Consider the following 17807-nt stretch of genomic DNA (forward strand, 5'->3'; position numbering starts at 1 on the left):
GATGGCCAACAGGCACATGAAAAGATGTTCAGCGTCGCTCCTCATCAGGGAAATACAAATCAAAACCACACTCAGGTATCACCTCACGCCAGTCAGAGTGGCCAAAATGAACAAGTCAGGAGACTATAGATGCTGGAGAGGATGTGGAGAAACGGGAACCCTCTTGCACTGTTGGTGGGAATGCAAATTGGTGCAGTCACTCTGGAAAGCAGTGTGGAGGTTCCTCAGAAAATTAAAAATAGACCTACCCTATGACCCAGCAATAGCACTGCTAGGAATTTATCCAAGGGATACAGGAGTACTGATGCATAGGGGCACTTGTACCCCAATGTTCATAGCAGCACTCTCAACAATAGCCAAATTATGGAAAGAGCCTAAATGTCCATCAACTGATGAATGGATAAAGAAATTGTGGTTTATATACACAATGGAATACTACGTGGCAATGAGAAAAAATGAAATATGGCCTTTTGTAGCAATGTGGATGGAACTGGAGAGTGTGATGCTAAGTGAAATAAGCCATACAGAGAAAGACAGATACCATATGGTTTCACTCTTATGTGGATCCTGAGAAACTTATCAGGAACCCATGGGGGAGGGGAAGGAAAAAAAAAAAAAAAGAGGTTAGAGTGGGAGACAGCCAAAGCATAAGAGACTGTTAAAAACTGAGAACAAACTGAGGGTTGATGGGGGGTGGGAGGGAGGGGAGGGTGGGTGATGGGTATTGAGGAGGGCACCTTTTGGGATGAGCACTGGGTGTTGTATGGAAACCAATTTGACAATAAATTTCATATATTAAAAAAAAAAATAAATCACACACACACACACACACGCACACAAAAGAAGTCATAATGGGGAAATACCTTCTGTTTTGTGTCTGGTCACCAGGCTATGTAACTATGCTTTTTCTTTTCTTTTCTTTCTTTTTTTTTTTTTTTTTTTTTTAACTTTGACCAGCTGATTAGGGCTCTTGGTCTTGAGTGGAGATCAAGGAACCGGAGAATTGGTGGAGGCCTTCATTCCTGAGGGATCTAGTACACTAATGCTCGCCTGAAGAGGATTGTAGTAGTTTCATTTATTGCTGCTCCGGATAGTATGGGTGAGGGTCCTTGGAGATTCCTGGGTTTCACTCAGATTTCTTTCAGTCCTATTTGGCTGTTAAGAGGTGATGAGGTAGTCCTGGTTCCTGCAGATTGGGTTGTGGCAGTACATTTAAAGATAAATGCCTTTTCTTGTCAGGTGAAAGCCATCTGTTTCTGTTATTCTGTGTTTACTGGAAAGGAAAAAATGCATTATTAAGATCTAGAACTGTATTCAAGCAGATGAGTCGTATCAGTTGGCTCCAAGAAAAGATAAGATGTGGAATAATAGAAGAAATTGGGATTGCCAATTTATACAGATCAACCCTAACCCTTTCTATAAGACCCATTAGTCTTCAATATTGGCACATTTGGTTATAGAACATGGATGTGATGGGAATCACCACATGTGCATATTGAAGCTTTTTGGCATTGAATTTTGGAAACTACCCCAAATCAAGCCTAGGAGTGGTATTGCTTTTGATTTTCTCCCTAACTGGGAGATAGAGTTCCAGTGGTTTCCATAGAGCTGTCCCAATATAATATCCCTCATGTAAATGTTGGGGAACCAAATGGGTGTTCTATTTTCTGTGGAAATAAATTTCCTTTATTTAAAATCTAAAAAATTTTAATGTTTATTTATTTTTGAGAGAGACAGAGAGACAGAGAACAAGTGAGGGAGGGGCAGAGAGAGGGAGGGAGACACAGAATCTGAAACAGGTTCCGGGCTTTGAACTGTCAGCACAGAGCCGGATGCAGGGCTCGAACTCATAAGCCATGAGGTCATGACCTCAGCCGAAGTCGGATGCTCAATCAACTGAGCCACCCAGGTGCCCGCAATACATATCATTTAAACTCTCAGAAACTGGGTGAGAGAAATCATAGGCTGGCTTTGCTCTCTCACTGGTTGAACTAAGTTAAAAAATTCATTTATTACTGAGTCTCCATAATTAGAAACAATAGTGTATTTCTGGGCTTTGAGAGTTAGTAGTAACTTGAGCCAATATTCATCATTCTCACACAATTTAGGTATTTCCCTTCCCTCAGTGCACCTGAATAAATGACTATTGGTCCTGTAAGGAAGGATCTGAGGAAAATTTATATTAGGCATGTGTGGTGTTATAGCAACATCTATACACTGTGTTGTCTTTATTCAAGGGGCTGTGAATCTGTAAATTGACTTAAGTGTGGAAATGAGTGAGATGCCATGACTGTCTATATGGTGGCTTGAGTTAGTCCTCTTTTTCATGGACCTAGAATATTTTTAGTTATAGATTTCAAAAAAAAGACTTGAGTTAAAATTTTTTTTTCAACGTTTATTTATTTTGAGAGAGAGAGAGACAGACAGACAGAGCACGAGTGGGGTAGGGACAGAGAGAAAGGGAGACACAGAATCTGAAGCAGGCTCCAGGCTCTGAGCTGTCAGCACAGAGCCTGATGCGGGGCTTGAACCCACAAACCATGAGATCATGACCTGAGCCGAAGTCGGATGCTTATCTGACTGAGCCACCAGGTGCCTCCCAAAAAACTTGAGTTTAATAAACATGTTATACGACATTCTTACAATTGAATACTACTGGGTAATAAAAAAAAATAAGTGAACCACTGGGAAAAAAAGGGTTTTAATGAGTTGCCTATTCATTTCATTCCTGGGGATCCCATTAATCATAGTTAGAAATTAGACTATTACCGGAGATCTGGTTACTATAAAGGTCCTGCTGTTTTAATTATCATACTTACACCTTTTGATTTTAGGGGTTAAATTGTCGTTATGTGGTCTTTGCCATCCTGACTTCCTTTTATCTCTGAAGATAGGGCTGTGTTGAAGTTGAATCTTGGTTATTTAGTGCATGAAATAGGGATTAGGGCATGGTGGGATACATAGCAAGCTCAGTGGGGGAGTGTTTTAGAAAAGTTTGGAGGTTTAAGTATATCCAAGACTTTGCCAGTAACTCATTATGTAACATTGTAGTCCCCCTCTTTCTGATGAATGTCTTTACTCTTTTTTTTTTTTTGAGGGAGGGGGGGAGAGAGAGAGAGAGAGAGAGAGAGAATGTATAAGTGGGGGAGAGAGGCAGAGGGAGAGGAGCATCTTAAGCAGGCTTCACACTCAGTGCATAGCCTGACTCGGGGCTCAATCCCATGACCCTGGGTCCTGACTTGAGCTGAAACCAAGAGTTGGACTCTCAAACTGACTGAGCCACCCAGGCATCCCTGTCTTTACTTTTATGCAGGAAACCTGAAGAGACTGTGAACTCCCTTGTTACTGTAACTTAAAACCTATAGAAGCAATCCTTGAAATAGATTCTTAGTGGTTAAGCCCCACTGATGTAAGAAGTGAGAAATTCTTTTCTGCAGCGTCCCAAGGACCCAGAGTTTTATTCTTTACATTGAGATGGGAATTTTGAGGTTTAAACCTATCATTCTCTTATTTTAACTTATCCAGTGCCTTTATAAAAGCTATGTTATATATGGTTTGGCATTCCTTCTTCCTGTTCAGTTGGCCTAGGTCAACAGCTATCCAGTCCACTAGAGTGCCACCTGCAATGGGCACAGAGTCTTAGATGCCCATTAACTGGAGGTGTTAACTTGATTGGCCATTCTGTCACTGTGTACAGTGTCTTTTAACCCTGTTTACAATGTGAACAGGAGTCTTACTGCTTTTGTGCCCCAACTCAGCTAAAGAGCCAATTTCCAAATATCCCTGTAGGAATCGATACCTGCAATTTATTCTCTGCTGCCAATTTTTAAAAATCTATTATTATTATTATTATTTTTTGGCCATAGGTTACAGGAAACAGCTATGATAAATACAAATGAAAAGGGATTGGAGTAAGAGTGACATAGATCTTCCAAATGCAGGAGGAGTTGAATTGGCCAAGCCTTAGTGGGGGATGGGAACAGCATGGCTCTAGAGACTTTGTAGACCTCCAGGGGGCTGCCATCAGATCATCGAGCAGCAGATTCCTGGTGTCTCTATTCAGGATTGAAATTCCCAGGATAGTACCTCTCTCATTGGGTTATTAGGATTTAGTGAGTTAGTACATAAAAGAACTTAGTTAGACCATTGCTTGGCACATAATAAACTCTCAGTAAATAAGTATATAGAACTCTTACTTTTAAGTAGATGAGAAAAAGTCAATATTCTATACTAATACAGCACTTTCAAAACCCAAAGTATTAGTTTCCTAGAGCTGCTATAACAAAGTACCACAAATTGAGTGGCTTAGAGCAACAGAAATTTATTCTCTGATAGTTTTTAGAGGCTAGAAGTCTGAAATCAAGGTGTTGAAAGGGCCATCCTATCCCTAAAGCCTCTGGGATCCCTCCTTGCCTCTTCCAGCTTCTGGTAGTCCTAGGCATTCTTTGGCTTGTGGATGTATCATTCTAATCTCTACCTCCATTGTCACATGATCATCTTCTGCTTGCATGTCTTCACAGGACATTCTTCTTCCCCCGCCATCTCTACTTCCTTTTCTTGTAAGAGTCCTATTGCACACCTAATTGAGTGTGACCTCATCTTAACTTGATTACGTCTTCAAAGACCTAATTTCCAAATAAAGTCATGGATACTGAGGGTTAGGACTTCAATATATCTTTTTTGGGGGACACACTTCAACCCACAACACCTATCTTAACCATTTCTCCCTCTTGTGTCCAAGTGTAGACTTTGTTAATCAGAGCACTCTACCTAGTGAGGCCTCAGAATCCTTTTTACAACCAGCTGTAGAGTTGATACTCTATGATGAAATCAGTTTACAACCTTATACTAGTCTTTTGTAAAAGGACTTACTTTGACTGAGTTAAATTATAAACACTGACACCAAAGCAAGGCTTAGGAAAAACGTGTAATATGTTAGTATGTGTGAATATTGGTGATATAAAAAAATTCTTTTTGAAAAACTATGTTATTAATATAAGTTCATTTTAATTACATCATCTGTTGGCAGATTGGCCATTGTATATGAAACAAGACTTGATTGTTTAATTTTTAAATTTCTTTTTTAGACATTAGAAAGTTTATTTCCAAAGAAATTTGTTGGTAATGTTTGTTTCTTCTTATATCTTTTAAAAAAATCTCTCCACAGATAAAATAATTGTGGGTAGCTTTATGGGATACCTAAGAATCTTTAACCCCCATCCTGTAAAAACAGGAGATGGCGCTCAAGCTGAAGATATGCTTCTAGAAGTGCATCTACGAGATCCAATACTACAAGTGGAAGTAGGAAAGTTTGTTTCGTAAGTACAGCCCACTAATCCTGGCATTTTATCTTACTTAGAGTGTCATTTCCCCACTGTGTCATTTTTGTGGATTCTTAAATGAAAAAAAGACCATCTATGAGTTAATATATTTTTTGGATATTTTTACCTGGGTGTGTGTTCCTCATGTACTGAACTTTTTTTTTTTTTTTAATATGGAAAACAGCACATTTAAGAGAATAATTTAGGAATTTTTTTTTTATAGAAACAGACTAAGATCCCTGACACATCAGAGGTTTAAAGGAAAAGAGAGAAGCTTTTGAAAATAACCAAATAAAGAAATAGAAAGTAATCACTTACTTAAAGCACTAATTGTACAGATTATATAAATGTCTGTTTAAATAATTAGACAAAGTAGCAGTTTGGTATTTGGTAAATAACTTTGAAGCTTTAAAGTCAATTAGTGGGGTGCCTGGGTGGCACAGTCGGTTAAGCGTCCGACTTCAGCCAGGTCACGATCTCGCGGTCCGGGAGTTCGAGCCCCGCGTCAGGCTCTGGGCTGATGGCTCGGAGCCTGGAGCCTGTTTCCGATTCTGTGTCTCCCTCTCTCTCTGCCCCTCCCCCGTTCAAGCTCTGTCTCTCTCTGTCCCAAAAATAAATAAACGTTGAAAAAAAAATTAAAAAAAAAAAAGTCAATTAGTACTTATTTGGTGTAGAAAGGTCCTTAGTTTCTTTTGTTTAATTTTTAAATTAAATTAGTTAATTTACGTTTGAGAGAGAAAGAGAGAACATGCGTGTGCACAAGTCGGGGAGGGGCAGACAGAGAGAGAGGGACAGGGGATCTGAAGCAGGCTCCATGCTAACAGCAGAAAGCCCAATACAGGACTTGAACTCATGAACTATGAGATCATGACCTGAACTGAAATCAGATGCTTAACCAAATGAGCAACCTATATACCCCTATCTTTCCATTAAAAAAAAAAAAATTAATGTTTATTTATTTTTGAGAGAGAGACAGAGCGTGAGCGAGGGAGGGGCAGAGAGAGAGGGAGACGCAGAATCCGAAGCAGTCTCCAGGCTCTGAGTTGTCAGCACAGAGCCCGGAGCAGGGCTCGAACCCACAAACAGCGAGATCATGACCTGAGCTGAAGTCAGACACTTAACCGACTGAGCCACTAGGCGCCCCTTTCTTTTCATTTTTTAAAAGAATGAAGTGCTGTTATGATCATTCTGTTCAGTAGTTCTAAGTAGGGCTGTTATCTACATGGTCACTTGTTGGAAGAGAGGTTAACATTCATGAGTGGATACTGAACTGGCATTAATTAACTAGTACTATTTCATTAATCTTATCTATACGATGTGATCTGTATTTAAAGATAAGGAAACTAGCTAGAACTCAGAGCTTTAGGTCACACAGCCTGGATTCAAGACCCAGGTCTATCTGACTCCATACTCTATTACCTTTTCATGACATCATGTTGTTTTCCTGTGCATGGTAGAAAAATTGTTTTGAGTGTTCAGGGCAATAAAATTTTTTTGAAGTCAATATTGAATATGTGATAATTGTATATATTTGCATTTTCTGGTAGTAGAGTGAATGGTGAGCATTTATATTCATTATAATGATATTTTTCAGGTATTATCTAATAGAATTTATATTTTGTAAATGAGAGACTAACACCCTGAAAGGTTAAATGATTACACGGATACCAAGGTGCAGAGTCAGGACCCCACTCCAGGTCTTCAGATTTCAATTATAGTTCTTTTAGTTTAGAACAAACAGAGTCTGTATCAGAGGTCATGCCTTGGAGGACTGCTTGCAGATGTGTTTTAAATTTAAAAGAGTTGCTGATATTTAAGAACCAGGGATTTCACATAAAACCGCTGCTTTCTTGCTTTTCTTGGGGAAGAAAAAAAGTGGAGATTTGGCCACAAGCCCAGAACTGAGTGGTGGTTGCTTCCTTTAGTCAGGCCCCACTCTGCAGTGGACCACACCATTTACACTCTTCACTCATTTCCATCTACTGACCTGACCCTTGAAGACTGGATTTAGGATTTCTAGACTGTATTATGTCTTGGAAACTAGTTGATAGGGGCTGAGAAGTATATTGGTGACAGTGGCAGTTTAGTCCAAACTGACATATTTTCAGTGCCTTTAATAAAATTTCTGAGCTGGAAGTGACTTATACCATTTACTGATAATGATTAGCATTCTGTAGTGCTTTATACTTTACAAGGTACTATCACATGATTTCATTTCATTTAATTGAAATGTCTTATTTTCCAGGATGGGAAACAGATTCAGAAAGATTAACTTACTTGCCCAAGGTCACAGGTTAGTTAGCCAGAGAGACAGGTCCAGAACTTGGATCTCTGTATTATGAGAGAGCACTTATGAAGCGGCCTCTGCTTCTACTTTTTCTTAGAGGCTCTATTGGCTTCAACTGAAGGAAGTTCCATGAGGCAGAGCCCTTGAGCATCTGGGGTTGCCAAAGTGGTGTTTGTTGTTACATTTATTTTTCAGTTTCTAAAATTATCTAGTAAGTTTTTAGTTAACTGATTATAGACTGTGGTTATAATCTCTTTTTAAAAGTATTTTGTGGGGTGCCTGGGTGGCACAGTCGGTTAAGCGTCCGACTTCAGCCAGGTCACGATCTCGCGGTCTGTGAGTTCCAGCCCCGCGTCAGGCTCTGGGCTGATGGCTCGGAGCCTGGAGCCTGTTTCCGATTCTGTGTCTCCCTCTCTCTCTGCCCCTCCCCCGTTCATGCTCTGTCTCTCTCTGTCCCAAAAATAAATAAAAAACGTTGAAAAAAAAAAAGTATTTTGTATCTTTTTGGGTTACATCTGAAGTTAACATTTAAACTTTTAAAACTTTTCCTATTTTTCAGAGGTACTGAAATGCTTCATTTGGCTGTGTTGCATTCTAGAAAACTTTGTGTCTACTCTGTCTCAGGTAAGAAACATTTTTTTCTAATGTAGAATTTGTATTAAAAATGGCTTCTTAATATAAGAATAGATGCTTGTTTATGTTCACTTGCTAGAGAACACAAAACATTTGGTTGAAGATTTTCTTATCTTGGTTAACATTTTCCCTTGTTCATTTATTTTTTCAGGTACTTAGGCTATTGCCTTTTTTTTTTTTTTTTTTTTTTTTTTTTTTTTAAATTTCTAGTAGAAGGTTCCTTATAATCTTCTTCCCAGGAATTGTGTCCAGGATTGCCTATGACTATTGGGGCCAATTCTGTATACTTAGGACACTTGAGTGTTTTAAAAGACTTTTGTTTATTTTTTATTTAGGTATAGTTGGAGCTCAATGTTACATCAGTTTCAGGTGTACAGCATAGTGATTTCACTTCTCTGTATGTTATGCTATGCTCATCACAAGTGTAGCTACCACCTGCCACCATACAATGCTATTACAAGATCATTGACTATATTCCTTATGCTGTGCCTTTTATCCAGGACACTTGAGTCTTAAGAAATGTTCAATAGCAACAACAAACTTCATTAGGTGCTGAGTCATAATGGTTTAAATTACCTTTTCTTTGGTGAACCTCAAGTGTTGTCTCTTTACACTTCAAATTTCTTGGCTTTTGGTTGTTTTTACTCAGCCTGACCTGAAGGCACTTATTTGAGGCTTAATCAGATTTCATTCCTTAACATTTTTCTGTGGGCACAAGTATGATAGTTAATTGTAGTTTGGTTTTAGCACTTTGATTCTTATTAAATATGAAAGGTAACTTTAAAAAATTTTGTTTTAGTTATTAGATAAATTTTAGTTCAAGCTGAGTTACTTTAATAGATATCAATATTGGGGAAATTTTTTATTGGCACAATAAAGCTAAGTCTTTATGGGTCTATTCCTTATACAAGAAGTGTTCTTTGGAGTTTGCTGTAAAATTTAGCTTTAGGATTTGGATTTTTCACACTCATTCTCTTTATTTGGGCTTTATTTATATTTTGCATTTAATTTGAGTAATGATTTATATTTATTGTCACTGAACTGGATATTTTTTTTTTCTGGGTTATTATTATTATTATTACTATTTTTTGGCTTCAGGAGTAGAATTCAGTGATTCATTACTTACATACAACACCCAGTGCTCATCACAACAAGTACCCCCTTTAGCCCACCACCCATCTAGCCCATCTCCCACCCACCTCCCTCTGTCAACCCTCAGCTTGTTCTCCGTCATTAATAAGAGTATCTCTTATGGTTTGTTTCCCTCTTTTCTCTCCCCCCCATGTGTTCATTTGTTTTGTTTCTTAAATTCCACATATGAGTGAAATCATATGGTATTTGTCTTTATCTGACTGATTTATTTTGCTTAGCATAAGACATTCTAGCTCCATCCACGTGGTTGCAAATGGCAAGATTTCATTCTTTTTGATGGCTGAGTAATATTGCATTGTGTGTGTGTGTGTGTGTGTGTGTGTGTGTGTGTGTGTGTGTATACATATATATACCACATCTTCTTTATCCATTCATCAGTTGATGGACATTTGGGCTCTTTCCATAGTTTGGCTATTGTTGATAGCACTGCTAGAGACGTTGGGGCGCATCTACCCCTTCAAATCTGTATTTTTGTATCCTTTGGGTAAATACCTGATAGTGTAATTGCTGGATCATAGGGTGGTTCTATTTTTAATTTCTTGAGGAACCTCCATACGGTTCTCTAGAGTGGCTGAACCAGTTTGCGTTCCCACCAACAGTGCAAGAGGGTTTCCCTTTCTCCCCATCCTTGCCAACATCTGTTGTTTCTTGTGTTGCATATTTTGCCATTCTGACAGGTGTGAGGTGGTATCTCACTGTGGTTTTGATTTGTATTTCCCTGATGATGAGTGATGTTGACCATCTTTTCATGTGTCTGTTAGCCATCTGAATGTCTTCTTTGGAAAAGTGTCTATTCATGTGTTCTGCCTATTTCTAAATTGTATTATTTGTTTTTTGGGTGTTGAGTTTGATAAGTTCTTTATAGATTTTGAATACTAATCCTTTATCAGATATGTCTATGTCATTTGCACATATCTTCTCCCATTTTGTAGGCTGCCTTTTAGTTTTGTTGATTATTTACTTCACTGTGCAGAAGCTTTTTATCTTGATGAATTCCTAATAGTTCATGTTTGTTTTTGTTTCCTTTGCTTTCAGTGACATGTCTGATAAGAAGTTGCTATGGCTAAGGTCAAAGAGATTGCTGCCTATGTTCTCCTCTAGAATTTTGATGATTTCCTGTCTCGCATTTAGGTTATTCATCCATTTTGAATTTATTTTTGTGTATGGTATAAGGAAGTGGTCCAGTTTCATTGTTCTGCATGTTGCTGTCCAGTTTTCTCAACACTATTTGTTGAAGAGATTGTCTTTTTTTCCATTGGATATTCTTTACTGCTTTGTTGAAGCATAGTTGACTATATAGTTGTAGATCCATTTCTGGGTTTTCTATTCTGTTCCACTGATCTATGTGTCTGTTTTTGTGCTACAAAAACAGTAGTATACTGTCTTGATGACTACAGCTATGTAATATAGCTTGAAATCCAGAATTGTGATGCTTCCAGTTTTGTTTTTCTTTTTCAGGATTGCTTTGGCTATTTGGTGTCTTTTGAAGTTCCATACAAATTTTAGGATTGTTCTAGCTCTGTGAAAAATGCTGGTGGTGTTTTGATAAGGATTGCTGAGCTGGATATCCTAAAGCAGTGTCTTTTTGGGGTTGAAGGTCTGTTAGCTTTCTAAGGCAAGCTTGATAACCTGGCCTATGGTGTATGGTAGGCATATGTTGACTGCACAAGTGAACTAATTTCTGGGTGGGGCTGAGGTAATTGGTAGTGGCTCTTTATTACTCTGTTATTTTTCTTCTTCCTTCTTTTTTTTCCCCTCTGTTACCACTATCATTTTCTTTTCCACTTTTTTGTTTACATCAAAAGCCCAATATAGTACCTCTCTGTGTCATTGGTAAACCGCTCCCATTGGTTTCATGGTAACAGATGTTGTTCTTCCTAGTGATAGGGCAAATATGTAGTTTTCCAGAGTAAATGGAGAAGATGTGATATAGGTTACTTTATTACATGAATCTAGTTATTTCTCTGTTAACTGTGAGGTGATACTATTAACTGGGTTACACAGGACATGGAACAGAGGAAGTTGCACGCAATTATCCCTGAATACTTCCTGGGGAATTGGTCCCTTCTGAAGGCTCTATGAGGGCAGGAGAGGGAAGGATCCTACAAACTAAAAATTGGGTAAGACTGTTGGTCTTCTCTGGTCCCATTTGAACGATGGCTCAGAAAGTCAGAAGCTTTTGAGTTTCCCTGGGGTGTAAGGCATAGATTAGTGATAAAATGTGTGTTCATCAAAAAGTCCTGCTTAAAGAAACTGGCATGTTTGGTCACAACTTGTTTATGAGACATTGGTATTTTCCTTCAAATTAGTGTTGAAAATGAAAGTTATTTGTCATGGGAATGGTGATTTTTATTGCTCTTTTATTCTTTGTATTCATTTACAAACTTTGTATACTCTAGGGACAAGGAGTTCTCCAAACAACGTTCCCTTATGCCCCATCTCACTTCCCTTTTCTGTCTCTCATTTCTTCAGTCTCTTATTATATTCAGAAGCTGACAGTTTGTGTATTTTTTCTGACTTGGCTTAAATTGAGAAGCAGAGAAGTTAATGTTTTTGTTCTCCTGAATATGTTTCTTGAAGTTCCAGACTGAATTTTTATTTAGATTTTACTGTAACAGGGGAAGCATAAACATTTTTTAGTTTAAGTAAAACCACTGCTGTCAACAGATGAAAGTGTTAGCTGAACTTGACATGCTCATTCTCAGCTGTCTCTTCCCCACATATTTCTTGTTTTCTTTCATGTGCTGTGTGCTTCTAAAAAAGATTTGAGGCAAACTAGGGGAGACCTACTGGACACACCAAACAACCTTAATAGTCAGAGGCTGCTGTGCTGACTTCTTTTTGGAGGGTGATATGTCATCAAATGCATGCTTAATGTAGAGAAATAGCAAGGTCTTGCTGAGCTGAAGTTAGCCCATCTTATCATACTTTGGTAAAGGAAAAGCATCACATAGCCTCGCAGATTCCTTTCTGATGGGCTTCAGTTTCTAAATAAATGGTTACAGATGTGTGAGCTTAAGTCATCCTGATGATGTCCTCTTAAATATTCTTTTCCAAATATTGTGTACTTCTTTTCTTTTTAAGTTTTTTTTTTTTTAATGTTTAATTATTTTTGAGTGAGAAAGAGAGCATGAGCGGAGCAGAGAGAGAGGGAGACACAGATCCGAAGCAGCCTCCAGGCTCTGAGCTGTCAGCACAGAGCCCGATGTGGGGCTCGAATCCATGAACCACGAGATCATGACCTGAGCCAAAGTTGGACACTTAACCGACTGAGCCACCCAGGCGCCCCCAAATATTGTGTACTTCTCATCAAGTAATTGCTAAGCATTTGACGTATTTATAGAATTTTAATGTTTGCTGTGATTGAAAAAAAAATGTGGTTTTTTACTTTTGATAGGCTTCTATAATCTGATTATTTAACACAGTGAACCTTTTAATTGTCTCTGTGACGGCTTTTATTTCATTTAACTTCATTAGATTCCTCGGCAGTTATCTAAAATTGCACCGAAAACTGTAGTTGGTGGCCTTTGATTTTTCCAGAGAATTTTTTGTTTAAATCAAATCTTCTTTAAACAAGGCCAACCGCATCAATGTTCTGATACTCGTTTACTTTCTAATTGCTGAAACTTTATGTTAATTTTAGCTATAAGTAGACTATAGATACTATACTCAGTCTGTATATCCCAGAACAAAGCCTGTGTAAGTTATTTTAATCTTGTATCATTGATACTTCTCTAGAAAAAAGTGGTCAGAAATTTTAGATTTTTCAGATACTACCTTTATTTCAAAGTAGTATCTAAGGAAGATAAATTGTCTTTTGTTCTCCATAGTTGCACTATTAAGTTTGAGAGTGCTATTACCTGAAAATTGAAAATTACCAATGCCTTTGCAGCTTTTTCAGAACACAAATCCTAGTGTCATTTCATGCCAAGTTTGGGAAGTATTGACTGCTGACCCCTGTGTTCACTGACCGTCAGCTAGTAGGCATGTGTAAGTGCATTCCTTACTCAGAGGGGTTGATCTGGTTTTAGGTATAGGATGAAATTTGTAATTTCTGTAGAGACAAACCAAATGTCTCTAGGAACTTCTGTTTCTGGTTTCTTGGAGGCTAGACCTCTCCTTAGGTTGGGGCTGTGAGTTACTTAGTGTGTGTGTTTTTCTTTTTCTTTGGCCCATGTGGTTGTGATTACCCCTCAGTTTCCCTGGACCTTACTGATTTTGCTGCCATTTAGATTCCACAAAGCTTTCATCTCCTATCAGGGTTAGCTGGCAAATTTGAGTCTTTTTCTTTCTTTCTTATTCTGTTGGTTTGTTAGGTCTGTTGTTACCATTCTCAGGGGCATAGATCTGAGTAGACGTGATTTTTCTCCGTGAAATCCTCCCTTATTCGTTTTCTCTTTCAACCCTTCACCTTCCAAATGAAGAAGAAGCCAGGTTGAGAAAGGTGGAGGTGGAAATGATGTTTTTGATGGCTGGTTTATTTAGGGAAATTGTCATTAGCTTACCAAATTTTTTGAAAGTTTGAAAGTTGTGAAATGGTGGACAACTAAGTACCAGGATATATAGTGCTAACTCTAATAAAGACTTAGTTTGAGTACTTTGTCCTTTATCAGCTGTGTGATTTGGGGGGAAATTTCTCAAACTGTTTTTGAACTTAGTGTGCCTGACTTCTAAAATGGAAATAGAAATATTTTGGTACTTACAACCTCCATGTACATTGGTAAATCCTTTTGGGCAAGAACAAATAAATGCTCATGTATAAATATGTATGCACATATGTACATACAGACATTCTTAGATTGTTTTACTGATCTACTATCCAGTTTGGGGACTGCTTTATATTTAAAATTTTTCTTTACATTTTCCATTTTTGAATGAAAGACAAAGATGCTTCTTAATGGAAACAGTTGCATTCTGAATCTTTTTTCTTTCTATCACCTCTTTTAACTGTAATGTTCTTGCCTGATTACTGGGGTATAGCTCCAACTGTAAACTACTCTAGAAAACCTAACAACCAGAGTGTAAAATATGGATAAAGAATCTTTTCTTTTTTTTTTTTTTTAATGTTTATTTATCTTTGAGACAGAGAGAGACAGAGCATGAACAGGGGAGGGGCAGAGAGAGAGGGAGACACAGAATCTGAAACAGGCTCCAGGCTCCGAGCTGTCAGCACAGAGCCCAACGTGGGGCTCGAACTCACGGACCGTGAGATCATGACCTGGGCTGAAGTCGGACGCTTAACTGACCAGGCCACCCAGGCGCCCCTAAAGAATCTTTTCAAACTTGGAAAGAAGTAGAGAGTGAATATAGCACATATGATCTATTAAATGCAGAGAAAGTATTTCTCTTTGTTTTGAAGGAGATTCTTCACAGTCTTCAAATAAAACATATTATCCTATTTACTTGTTAAGGCAAACTTAGAATATCTCTTCATTAAATTAGAATATACTGTACTAGGGGCTTGAGTATTTTGAGAGTTTGGACAGGAAACTGAATTGCTTGAAAGTGTGGGGAATTTTTTCTAAGACACTTTGAATCATGACTTTGCTCTATTGTTTAAGTATAAGGAACTTAACCTCATTTATTTCGGAACTGAAATTGGATGGTTTTGTTTTTATTTAAATAATTATACTTTACTCAGATAAAATGGAAATAGATAATAAATGTCATCCATGGTAGTATTTCATCTAATGATGTAATCTAGCCAAGACTTAAATTGTTTTAACTGTGCTGGCACTCTATATCATCAGTGTGCTAATTGTTTTTAATACATATTGTTTTAGTGCTTTTTCATTTTAAATTTCACTGAAATTGAATTACTTAGAGATGGCATAGAGGATGAGAGGAAATTAATACTTTTAATGTAAACAAATAACAAAGCAACTCTTTAATTTTTCCTCCTTAGGAACCTTGGGTAATGTGGAACATGGGAACCAATATCAGATCAAATTAATGTATGAACATAATCTTCAGAGAACAGCCTGCAATATGACTTATGGATCATTTGGTGGTGTAAAAGGTAATTTGCATTAATCTTGAGTATGCTATTGCAAGTACCAGATTTTGGGTTTTGGCCATATAAAAATGGAGGATCACGAGGTATGAAATCTCAGAGTTAAACATAGTTTATTGAAACCCCTATATTCAAATAGTCAAGCAAAATAACGAAGAAAGAACACGTTAAACAACAAATGTGTTTGATTTTCACATAGTCATTTTTGTATGGTCTACAGAGATATTTCTAAAAGTGTCTTTTCATCAAATTTTGTCTTCATATCATGAGCTGACTGAAATTGAGGTTTTTTGGGTAAACTGTGTGATTGCCTCTCTCAGTGGAAGAAGAGGTTAATCTCACTGATAGAGTCCCTCTCCTACTTGTGATAGGCAGGGTGAAGCTGCAGAAAGAACACTCTCCCCACCTCACCCACCTCCAGGGCCACAACCAGGGTTGTGCTGGTGGTTGTGCTGGTTGTGCACAAGGGCACCTGGACTAAGGATAAGTGGAGACTGAAATGCAGACCTGATCCTGCTCATCAAGCCATGTGCCTTGGCCAGGAATAAACCTCTCCAGAGGAGGGGTGCCTTTTTAAATTTCACGACAGTATTATATTTACCAGTGAGGTTGGGTTCCTCCCACCTTGGGGGTATCTTTTTCTAAGTAGCATGCAGCCACGTACAGCCTGCCCACCCTAATCCCAGAACTTCCTGAGTTACTAGGGCTTGATGCTTGCTTGGGTACACTGTTACTGTTGGCACGGGAGGGTTTTTATTTACCACCTAGCTCTTCTCACTTCACTGTGACAAGGTCATAGAGAAGCTGCTGGTACTGGAGTGAGGACAGGAAACCAGGTAGTGACACTTACCTGTGTGGTTTTGTGTGTGTATGTGTGTGTGGCACATGTGGAACATGAACTAGGGATTTCATAATATTTTAGCTCTTTCTGAGCTCATATTTTTTATGAGTTTATTGTTTAATCATTGTATTAAAAATGATCTGTGTTAGATCTGTCTTTAGTTGATGTGAAAAAAACAACTATTTTGGAAGTATCCTTCATTTGTGTGAATTCAATTCTTTTCATACATAGAGGTAAAGGTGGGGAAGAATGAATTTGAGCATATCAATTAACAGGAACATTTCAGGTGTGGTGTACAAATAAATATTTTGCATAAAGTGATATGAAACAAAACACTTGGCTGGATTGCAGAATTGCTTAAGTTGAGTAATAGGAATGTTTGGATTGTTTAAGGAATATGGAAGATGTCCAGAGTTGGATGAAGAGGGGAAAGAGCTATAATTTGATGAGAGGCTAACTTTTATCAATGAAGTATCCCTTCCTAACCTCAGCTGTTAGAACTGATTTTCACTGTTCTTTAAACAAGATGCCTGACATGATCAAGGGACCTAGGTCTCTATTGTTTAATAAATTGTTTCAATTATTTTCCTCCTACTAAATCTTTTTTTTTTTTTTTCTACTAAATCTTTAAAAGGCAAATTGCTAAATTCTCTGCCTCGGGGGTCCAAAAAATTATGATATGATAAAAAAGTGCTTTGGCTAAATGAAAGTTTTAATTTTTTTGATAGCAACAAGACAATTCTTTTAAAAAAATTTTTTTAACATTTATTCATTTTTGAAAGGCAGAGAGAGACAGAGCGTGAATGGGGGAGGGGCAGAGAGAGAGGGAGACACAGAAACAGAAGCAGGCTCCAGGCTCTGAGCTGTCAGCACAGAGCCCGACACAGGGCTCGAACTCACGGACCATGAGATCATGACCTGAGCTGAAGTCGGCCGCTTAACCGACTGAGCCACCCAGGTGCCCCAACAAGACAATTCTTTAGACCACAAATCAAATGTTATATCGATTGCACTGTATTTTTTTTTTTTAAATCAGATCAATTTAACCCAATTAAAATAAAGTTTTAAATAAGTAAAAAGGGATTCCTTGCTTTTGTGTGACATTTTTGCTGGATTTAATAATGGTCTTCCAAAGTAACGATAGTTGCTACTAGTTGCTAACGAACGTATGACTTTGTGCTTATATGATACCTCTCTTAGTTCTTAAATTATGCCTTACACTTAAAAAATACCTTTTGAGGGGTGCCTGGGTGGCTCAGTCCATTGGGCATCTGACTTTGGCTCAGGTCATGATCTCTTGGTCCATGAGTTTGGGCCTCGTATTGGGCTCTGTGCAGATAGCTCAGAGCCTGGAGTCTGCTTCAGATTCTGTGTCTTCCTCGCTCTCTGCCCCTCCCCTGCTTATGCTCTCTCTGTCTCTGAAAAATGAAGAAATCTTAAAAAAAATTTTGAAAAAACAGGATATTCTGACATGCTTTACTTTCCTATGGTTAAGCAGATCATTTCACAATTTGAAACAAAGAAATGTCTGAGTAGCAGAATTAGATATTCCATTTAATG

The 17807-nt window shown here is 38.0% G+C and overlaps 1 protein-coding gene across 8 annotated transcripts in view; it reads left to right on the plus strand.

The window, feature by feature from the left end:
• Positions 1–17807, plus strand: part of BBS9 (Bardet-Biedl syndrome 9) — a 458993-nt gene that overhangs the window by 21811 nt on the left and 419375 nt on the right. For 7 of the 8 annotated variants that reach the window (XM_047848254.1, XM_047848291.1, XM_047848301.1 and 4 more), the window contains exons 3-5: positions 5168–5318; positions 8168–8232; positions 15299–15412. In XM_047848254.1, coding sequence (XP_047704210.1) covers positions 5168–5318; positions 8168–8232; positions 15299–15412 — 330 coding nt within the window. The remainder of the gene's footprint in view (positions 1–5167; positions 5319–8167; positions 8233–15298; positions 15413–17807) is intronic. The other variant, XM_047848273.1, reaches the window with a different exon arrangement.

This window comes from Prionailurus viverrinus, chromosome A2, assembly GCF_022837055.1.
Source record: "Prionailurus viverrinus isolate Anna chromosome A2, UM_Priviv_1.0, whole genome shotgun sequence".
NCBI classification, from domain to species: Eukaryota; Metazoa; Chordata; class Mammalia; order Carnivora; family Felidae; genus Prionailurus; species Prionailurus viverrinus.